Below are 10,000 nucleotides of genomic sequence, written 5' to 3'. Positions count from 1 at the left end.
GGTGTACTCTGAACTGCAGGAAGCTCTACAGCCTGGTCAAACACCTCAAACTGTCCCACTCACGCTTCATCTTCAACTACGTGGTGAGACGGACTTTTAAAACTAGAAAGGTTAGAAGAGGGGGGTCAAACTAATTTTCATTCAAGGGCCACATACAGCCCAATTTGATCTGATGTGGGCTGGATCATTAAAAAGATGGAAGGAAGGAAGAAAAGCAATTAAGAGACAAAAGAAACAGACAAATATAAGAAGATAAGAAGATAAAACTATAAGAGAAGAATAAATGTAGAACAAAGAAAAAAGATAACACATTTAAAACATCAAAAAAATACAATAAAATAGAATAAAAAAGACTTTAAAACAATTCAGTTTTTAATGAAAAGTCACAATTCTGTTGTTGCAACTTCTTAAATTAATAGAAAATTCTTATAGTAAATATGACTGAATATATTTTGGATTTCCTGATATTTTATAAACTGCTCATTGATTAATAAATAAGGAAAATAATTCAGCCCAGTCTGGATTTCACTATAATTATGTAGATTTTAGGATTTTGTTGCTTTCAGTTTGATGTTTTTTAATTTTATTGTATTAACCCGCTCCTCTTTGATCTTCCTCTGCAAGCCGCATCCTAAAGGAGCGAAGATCGAAGTGTCCATCAACGATAACTACGATGGCTCGTACGCAGGAAACCCTCAGGACATCCACAGCCAGCCGGGCTTCGCCTTCAGCAGGAACGGACCCGTCAAAAGAACCGCCGTCACTCACATCCTCGTCTGCAGGTGCTCAAACATTCACTCTTCATTTCTCACATTTAGCTTTTTCTTACAGATCAGGCAGGGACTTCCGGTCCTCTGAAATGATGCCAACGCGGAAGTAACTTAAAACTGCATTCTATCAAAAGGCCACCAGGGGGCGACCGTTTTAGTGTCAAAAGGACTTCCGTCTCTGTACAAGTCAATGGAGAATTCACCAACTTCTCACTTGATTTCTAACCTCAGTAAACCGTTTTCAAAATGTGTTTATGGTCTCAATCGCTAGTTTAAAGCCTTCTTCAATGCAGTATGATGTTCATTTGGGACATTTTGGCCTCCCTGATTTTATATGTGACGATAAAGCAGGGTATGCATTAGGGCGTGGCTACGTCGTGATTGACAGGTTGATTGGTTCACAGGTTCAGGAGGGCGCCTCATGCTCCTCCTGATGCCCATATAAGTAGAATCCATGGTTTTATTTTTCCAGCATGCACGTGAAATTTTCAAGATGGCGCTGCTCAGATCCGAAACTATTGGCCTCCGAGCAGCAGTCCACAAACCAATGGGTGACGTCACGGATGTTACGTCCATTTCTTATGTACAGTCTATGTTACAAACCAAGATATTAACCCGCCGTCTCTGCTCTTCCTGTCCAGACCTAAGAGGACAAAGCCGAGCCTGTCGGAGTTTCTGGAGCCGGAGGACAACGATTCGGATCAGCAGCGGCCGTACACCAGCGGACACAACCGCCTCTACTTCCACAGTGACAGCTGCGTGCCGCTGCGGCCGCAGGAGATGGAGGTGGACAGCGAGGACGAGAGAGGACCCAGACTGGCTCAAAGAGAAAACCGTGAAGGTCCGTTTATACTCTAATACTCTACTCTAAAGAAAACACTACAAAATACCAGGGAAGTTTATAAAGCTGGAAACTTTCCACAGGAATTAACAGGGAGAAGTTCAAAGTGGTGAAAAGACACACAAGACGCCAACAAAAACAATAAGAACAAATTAAAAGACAAGAAATGAGACTGATGCACACAAGAGAAAATGAAGTAAATAAATAAAAATTAGAGAGTAAGTTAGAGTAAAAACTAGGTTAAAATAGATTTAAAAAGATAAAAGAAAGGTCAAATAAAGATAAATAACACACTCTCTCTCTCTCTCTCTCTCTCTCTCCTCTCTCACACTCACTCACACACTCACACACTCACACACACTCTCTCTCTCTCTCACACTCTCTCTCTCCCTCTTTCACACTCACTCACACACTCACACACACACACACACTCTCTCTCTCTCTCCTCTCTCTCTCACACTCACACACACACTCACACTCTCTCTCCTCACTCTCTCTCTCTCACACTCTCTCTCTCTCACACTCACACACACAACTCACACTCTCTCTCTCACTCTCTCTCTCTCACACACACACACACACACACACACACACACACACCTCTCTCTCTCTCACACTCACACACACACTCACACTCTCTCTCTCACTCTCTCTCTCTCACACACACACTCACACTCTCTCTCTCACTCTCTCTCTCACACACACACACACAGATGCAGAGCAGAAAAAGATGTTTGTTTTTTATCTTGTATCGTTGCTTCCTCCTCTTTGCTTTGTCATGTTTTCTGGTTCATCGTTTATCTTGCACCATCAATAAAACACAAACATCTCGCTGCTCTTTACGCTGTTTTTATCTGTTTGGTTACGATGCAGAAGATTACGTTTTGGAAAGCCGATAATAATCTTTCTCTTGTGCCAACCTCGTCTTGACTCTGCTCTGCTCTCAACGCAGCAAAATCGATGACTTCACCGACGTCAACGAGGGCGAGAAGGAGATCATGAAGCTGTGGAACCTGCACGTCATGAAGCGCGGGTCTGTATGAAGTTTGTCTGTTTTCCCCGATTCTCATTTCTCAGTCTCTTCTGAGCATCTAAACAAAAAAAAAGGCAGAACGTTAGCTAAGCCCTGGTCATTTCAGGCAACACTGCAACAAGGAGACATTATCCATATATGGGTTCCCAATCCGACTGTTTTTGTGTTTTATTTTTATCATTATTAAGAACACAATTTACGTCCATCAACATTATAATGAAAAGGCTTTAAGCTTAGTTTGCATCCAGCGTGCTGCGTTAACATTCCTGCTGTCCTCGAGTAAGGGGAGGAAGGAGGAAGGAAAGGAGGGAGGGAGGACGGAAGGAAGGGAGGACGGAAGGGGGGAGGAAGAAGGAAGGAAAGGACGGAGGAAGGAAGCAAGGGAGGAAGGAAAGGAGGGAAGGAAAGAAGGAGGGAGGGAGGACAGATGGAGGTAAGGAAAGGAGGGAAAGGAGGGAGGAAAGGAAAGAAGGAAGGGAGGAAGGGAAAGGAGAAGGGAAGGAAAGAAGGAGGGAGGAAAAAGGAAGGAAAGGAGGGAGGGAGGAAAAAGGAAGGAAAGGAGGGAGGAAGGAAAGGAGGGAGGGAGGAGGGAAGGAAAGAAGGAAAGGAAGGATTGAGAAAAAATCAAATATCACAATATTTTAGACCAAATACCTCGATATCGCTATGAGAACAATATTATAGAAATGGCTGTTGATGCTTTCACAAAATATTTACGCTATGAAATGTTCGATAAATAATCATCAGTAATGTTGATATAATGACAAAGTGGGTGAAGTGGGTCATTAAACCTACTAAACACGTTAAACGATGCATTTAGAGAAGAGTTTTATTGACTCTCTCCTCTTCCTCTTCCTCTTCCTCTTCTTCCTTCCAGTTTCATAGCGGACAACCAGATGAACAAGGCTTCCCTGGTGTTCGCCGAGCAGCACGGCGCCTTCATCGTCCGGCACAACCTCTGCCGCAACTTCCTGCTGCACCTGATCAGCATGCACGACTTCAACCTGGTGAGCACGACGACCATCGACCGCGCCATGGCCGGGCTCCGCCTCCTCCAGAACCAGGCGGCCCAGAGGGGCAAAGACAAAAGGGAGGAGGGGGGCGAGGAGCAGGAGGTGGAGGAGGAGGATGAGGAAGAGGAAGAGGAGGACTGGGAGACGGCTGTGGAGTCTCAGCCGGAAGCGGATCCCGATCTAGTCGAGTTTAAACCGTGTAGCGATGAGAGCGGCGGCGGCGGAGGCGGCAGCTCGGAGAACGGGAAACCAGCGGGAGCAGAAACTCGGGTCGGGTCCGGATTTAAACTGAGCGACGACGTTTGATGTGACGTTTTTTGGGAGTTCAACGGACAGTTTTTTTGGGGGAAAAATAAGGCGGGAAAAGACGAGAATAAACGAAAACCACACACACACACACACACACACACTCACACACAGGTTACTGCAGGGATATTCAAATGCAGGTAACATCGTAAACTTAATTATTGAAGGTGGTTTTTTTGTCACAATCCTCCATCAGAAAGACTCTTCGGAAGCATTTCATAACTCGGAAAAAACTTGAAGCAAAGAATCGTTATTTTCTTCTTCTCTTTTTTTCTGTTATTCCTCATTTTTTCCTCAACTAGAGTTCATTCAGCTTACAACCAAAAACAAATATAACTGCCAACACGCGCTCTCCTTTTTTTCTCCTCCCCACCAGCTTTATTATTATTATTATTATTATTATTATTATTATTATTATTATTATTATTATTATAATTAATATCTATGAATCCATTCTGGGTTTTATAGACCGAACTGAGCGAGCACAGATTCAGGATCTCGAAGTAGCTGCTGGACTTTTTTTCCGTTTGTGTTTCAGAAAGACAATAAAACATTTTTTAAAAAGCTGATCTAAAGCTGTAGCTCTCTAAACTTTGCTCAGTTCGTGGGGTTTTTTTTTGGGGGGGGGGGGGGGGGGGGTACCAAACAAATTTTTTTTCTGTAATTTTTCGTCAGCAATTTTTTTCCCGTAATTTTTTCGGTAACACATTTTTTTCGTAACTTTTTCGTCAGCAATTTTTTTTTTTTCGTAATTTTTTCGATAACACATTTTTTTCCGTAATTTTTCGTCAGCAATTTTTTTTCCCTCGTAAACTTTTCGGTAACAATTTTTTTCCCATAATTTTTTCGGTAACTTTTTCCCCATAATTTTTCCCGTCAACATTTCTTTCGTAATATTTTCCATGACAATTTTTTTTCTCGTAACTTTTTCGTCAGCAATTTTTTTCCCCCTGTAAACTTTTCGGTAACAATTTTTTTTCCCCAAATTTTTTATGTGACAAATTTTTTCCGTCAACATTTTTTTCGTGATTTTTTCGCTAAGAATTTCTTTATTTTTCTGTAATTTTTTCGTTAAACTTTTTTTTTTTTTTACTGGATTATTTCTGTCGTCTTCCTCGAGTGTGAACTTCCAGAAACACTCCACCAAAGGTTTTTTTTCCCCCGTTTTTATTTGCAGAGTGTTTTACACGTTTGCACGTTAGCATCACAGGACTTCCGATCCGATCCGGTCCTGCTCCGAACCTCAACAATCCACAAGAAACCACTTTGGTTAATTTGTGGCTCCTCCTGAATCCTGCTACTCCTTTTTTTTCTTTTCTTTTCTTTCTCCCTTTCTTTTTATTGTCTTTTTTTTGGGTATTTCATTCATTTAATTCTCACTGATTCACTCCGGTTACTGATGTTAGACTTTCACTTCACCTCATTGATCGTCATGATATTGTTATTTATCATCATATTGATTAGTTTTGTTTCTTTTTTTTTTAATTAAAGTGTTGCTCAGTATGTGGTTTGTTCCGGTTTTAGGGCTCAGCTGGATCTCTGTAACACACACACATACACACACACACTCAAATAAACTGGATTCACCAAAAGAAGTGGGACACTAGTGTGCATGTACTTAAACACTTCCAGCTCATTTCTACGGCTACTGGTGCTAGTTTCTAATTACTCGGAGTAAATGAAGACGTTTCGGATTCCTCCTCCTCTTCTTCTTCTTACAGCGACCTCCACTGCCACACGCCAGGATGCACCCTCGCTTTCTTTATTATGTCATATCTTATCCTCCTGTCTTTTTATGAGTGGGTCTCAGAATTTGAGTCTAGAGGAGCGTAAATGTGGAGGAAAGGTTCAAGCCCCTGATTCTACGTCTTTTTTTTAACCCTCTTGTTGTCCGACGAAAGGCTTTAACTCATAAATGAGGTGTAATTTAATTTAAATGAGGCCTTTTGATAATGATTCCCAAAAAAATTATGTATAAAACTTAAAAGAATTTATACTTTACTCTTCAATTTTTGGGGTCAATTCAATGAAAATAGTGATGATTATAGTCATAAAGTAACATCCATTTGATTTTCAGGTAATTAAGACAAAATAAATCCATATATTTTTGACCCGCGGGCAACAGGAGGGTGACGATTTCAGGTTTTTCTGGTTCCTGTTTTTTTGAATTGAGTAAAAAAAAAGTTACACAAAAGGAGGCCGAGGCTAAAACAGCACACCAGCTAACGATCTCAACATTAACTGGTGAACAAATAGCCGTGTATTATATTTTTGTCATTTTTCGGCTGTTTTGGGGTTTTGTTTCCTTTTGGGTGTATTTTCCTGCTTCTTGTTGCTGCACCACCTGCAAACTGTTATTGTTATTGTACATATATATATATATATGAAAAAAAAAACTGTGTGAAAGTCATGTGTAATAAATTAGCTTTGGAATATGATTGTTTGGAAACCAGCTTTTCTTAGTTTACAGACCAAAGGGGACGAAGAGGACCAACAGATTTCTCCGCTCTTGTGAAAATATTCTTGCTTTGTCTTTAAAAAAAAAAAAAAAATTATATATATATAAAAAAAACAAGTGTGCTGTCCTCACCGCCTTGAAATCTGACTTTTTAAATCACTGCACCGTATTTAACTTTCGTGTCGTCCTCCCGGGTCAAATTGACCCCGTCTGTTTCTTCTTTCCTCCCTTCCTTCCTTCCTTCTCTCTTTCTTTCCTTCCTCTCTCTTTCCTCCCTTCCTTCTTTCATTCCTCCATCCCCCTTCCTTCCTCCCTCCTTCTTTCCTCCGTCCTTCCTTATTTCCTCCCTCCCTCCGTATCTTTCTTTCCTCCCCTCTACCTTCCTCCCTTTCTCCCTCCCTCCTTCCTTCCTTCTGTCCTTCTTTCCTTTCTCCCTCCCTACCTCCCTCCCTCCTCTCTTTCGTTCCTCCCCCCTACCTTCCTCCCTTCCTTCTACCCTCTGTCCTTCCTTCTTTCCTCCCTTTCATTTCCTCCCTTCCTTCTTCCCTACTTTCCTTCCTTCTTCCTCCCTCCCTTCCTTCTTCCTTCCTTCCTCCCTCCTTTCTTTCCCTCCTCCCTTCCATCCTTCTTTCCTCCGTCCTTTCCTTCCTTCTTCCTCCCTTCCTTGACTCGAGGACAACAGGAGGGTTAAACACGATGATGAAGAGGAGGATGATGATGATGGTGCAGTATGAGCTTGCAGATGCAGCCAGCTGTCGGTGTTGTTGGCGTGGTAACTGATCGTTTTGGGTTTTTTTTATGGGAATTTATTGGATTTATTATTTGTCATCTTCTCTTTTGTGGCTCTGCTTTTCTTCTTTTGAAGCTTTTTACATCAATCTGCAGCGTTGACGTCTGAGTGACGTTCAAGAGCGAACACTTCTTCCTTCTGTAGATGCAGGTGGTGGATTATTGGTTTTTTTTGGTTTAGTTTTTATTTTTTTGTTCCATTCACGAGACCAGCAGCATTTTTGCACAAGATGGGAGGAGCCATGTCAAGAAAACGAGACTTTTCTTCAACAATAATGTAAAAAAAAACAACAACAAAAAAACCAAGTTGACGTTGTGAACTTTTCAGTGGAGTCAGAATGGTTTCTATTAAAAAGAACAATTTTGTACCGTCGCCTCTTTCTTTCTTTCATTACATTTAGTTGTTTTAAGCTGCTTATTAAATCTCTCTGGTGATAATCAGACAATAACCCGACCTTTTTTTTTTAAAGCAGAATTATTATGTTTGTTTCTTAATTCAACAAGTCGTATAAATCCAACGTTAGTAAAACATTGTCGGCTCTGATTCAACCGTAAATAGTCAAACTTTGTATTTTCATGAAGTTAGAAGTTGTTTTGATTCAGCGGTGTCAAACATGAGGCCCGTGGGCCAGAATCGGCCTTCTTTCCCTTCCTGTCTATTTTTCCTTCCTTCCATTTGTCCTGCCTACCTTCCCTCCTTCTTTTCCTTTCTTCCTTCCTTCTTTCCTTTCTCCCTCCTTCCCTTCCTTCCATCTGTCCTTCCTCTTTTTTCCTTCTTTCCTTCCTGTATTTTTCCTTCTTTCCATGTCCTCCCTCCCTTTCTTTTTCCTTCCTGTCTATTTTTCCTTGCTTCCATCTGTCCTTCGTCCCTTTCTTTCTTTTTTTCCTTCCTTCTTATCCTTCCATCTGTTCTCTCCCTTTCTTTCTTTTCTTTTTGCCTTAACCTTCATTTGTTCCTTCCATCTTTCCTTCCTGTCTTCTTTTCCTACCTTCCATCTGTCTGTGTCCTTACTTCCTTCCTCCCTCCCTTCTATCCTTTTTTCCTTACGTGTGAAACATCTTCAAATGGGTATTTTTTCAGACAATGTAACATATAAACTTATATTTTTATAATTATATATAATTTAATAAACTTTAACCAGCAATCTGCTCTTTAAGTTGGAGATTCTTGAGACTACAGCAATGTAATATTCAACTTAAAATAGTAATTTCACACCATTTTTTTCACAAAGGTATTTTAATTATTGGCAATAAAATGTGAAATTTACTTGTAGATAATTATTCTTTAACAACAACAAAAAGGCCACACTCTTAATTTGTATAATTTGACCTTTATTGAACAAAATATCAAAGACGACAGCAGTGAGAATAAATTCAACACAAAGATTCAGCCAGCAGATGTCACTACTTTCACTGCCAAACTCTTAGTAAATGTGGTTAGTCGCCAGTTATTTCCTCCTTCAGGTAGGAAAAGGAGACACAGTGAGGTTTTTTTTCAGGAGATTTTTGTACCATCAGCTCGACGCATTCGTGGTCCCGCTGTCCACAAACATGGAGCTCAGACCAGCAGAAAAACAAGGAGACAAAAGCCGAAAATGAAATGAAGAAAAACTGAATCTGCTTTCTTGAAATGGCTCCAAAGTTTAAACATGGAGATTAAACCTTCAAATAAAAGAGGAAAAAAAGGCCGAAATGTAACTTAATGACTTGAAGTTTTGCAGATGTAGATGAGAACAGATTTATTATTTTATTAACCCTTGTGTTGTTCTCGAGTCAAGGAAGGAAGGGAGGAAGAAAGGAAGGGAGGAAGCAAGGAAGAAGGAAAGAAAGGAGGGAGGGAGGGAGAAAGAAGGAAGAAAGGAGGGAGGAAGGAAGAGAGGAAAGGAAAGAAGGAAGGGAGAGAAGAAGGAAGGAAAGGAGGAAGGGAGGAAGGAAGGAAAGTAAGGACAGAGGAAAGGAAGGGAAGGGGGGAAGGATAGGTGAACAGTGATAGAATATGAACAGTATGTAAAGGGTTAATATTTAATTAACTGAAAATGTTTTGAGCTCGTTCGTGTTCTGTATTTAAACGAGATTTAAGATGTTGAAGCTAAAATTTTAGAATATGATAAATAAAGTTAAGTAAAGTGATAAAGTGGGAATACTCTTAAAAAGGTCAGAACATATTGATTTCTCTCAGATCACAGATATCGATGTTGAGCCTGTGATGAGTTTACCTTTGACCCCCGATGTTGACCCGCTGATCTCCCTGCTGCCCTCCTCCGTCTCATTCTCCACCCCGGATTAAAGGGTTATTAGTGTAAAGCCTGAGATGAGGAACCTCTGCATTATATTACAGAAACCCAGCAGATCTGAGGTCAGAGGGTGTGAGAGGAATCATTCATTAAATAGAGAAAGCTGCAGACACTTAAAGTCTGAGCTGCAGCTTCCTGCTGAGCTGCAGAAAAGTCAGAACCATGAAGGACCGGACCCCCGCTGCTCTAAAACACTCAATTACAGGTCACACACCTGCAGCTATGAAACGCCACCATTAGCAGAATTGAGGCGTTTTTCTGCACAGTATCAGTGACGCTGTGATGTGAAGCCGACACGATCCGAGCATGATGAGAGACGAGCTGAGAGACGAGTCAACAGCAGGAAGCAGACGGACTAGATGGCTTCTCTCTGCAGGTCTTCTGTCGTGCCTACAAATCAAATCCTCAAATCGTCCACCATTATCTCCCCTGTACCCCAAACACACCGACCCAGTCTGCTAGAATGGCTCCATCCATGCAGGACTGACCTCGTTGG

General features: G+C 41.1%; 2 protein-coding genes across 2 annotated transcripts in view; one reads left to right on the top strand and one right to left on the bottom strand.

The window, feature by feature from the left end:
- The window catches only part of LOC133999597 (polycomb protein suz12-B-like), a 17,684-nt gene extending 13,190 nt beyond the window's left edge, over nucleotides 1–4,494 (top strand). Inside the window, 6 exon segments of the mRNA XM_062438838.1 lie at nucleotides 1–83; nucleotides 625–782; nucleotides 1,412–1,577; nucleotides 1,579–1,612; nucleotides 2,566–2,644; nucleotides 3,522–4,494. The exon segment at nucleotides 1–83 is cut by the window's left edge and continues 61 nt beyond it. Coding sequence (XP_062294822.1) covers nucleotides 1–83; nucleotides 625–782; nucleotides 1,412–1,577; nucleotides 1,579–1,612; nucleotides 2,566–2,644; nucleotides 3,522–3,963 — 962 coding nt within the window. The 3' untranslated portion in view covers nucleotides 3,964–4,494.
- Nucleotides 1–10,000, bottom strand: part of LOC133999599 (C-reactive protein-like) — a 92,664-nt gene that overhangs the window by 41,675 nt on the left and 40,989 nt on the right. The gene's annotated exons all lie outside the window — the stretch shown is intronic.

The sequence above is a fragment of the Scomber scombrus genome, chromosome 18, assembly GCF_963691925.1.
Source record: "Scomber scombrus chromosome 18, fScoSco1.1, whole genome shotgun sequence".
In the NCBI taxonomy this organism is placed as follows: Eukaryota; Metazoa; Chordata; class Actinopteri; order Scombriformes; family Scombridae; genus Scomber; species Scomber scombrus.
The sequence above is the reverse complement of the archived record's forward strand: the minus strand, read 5'-3'. Positions and strand labels throughout refer to the sequence as shown.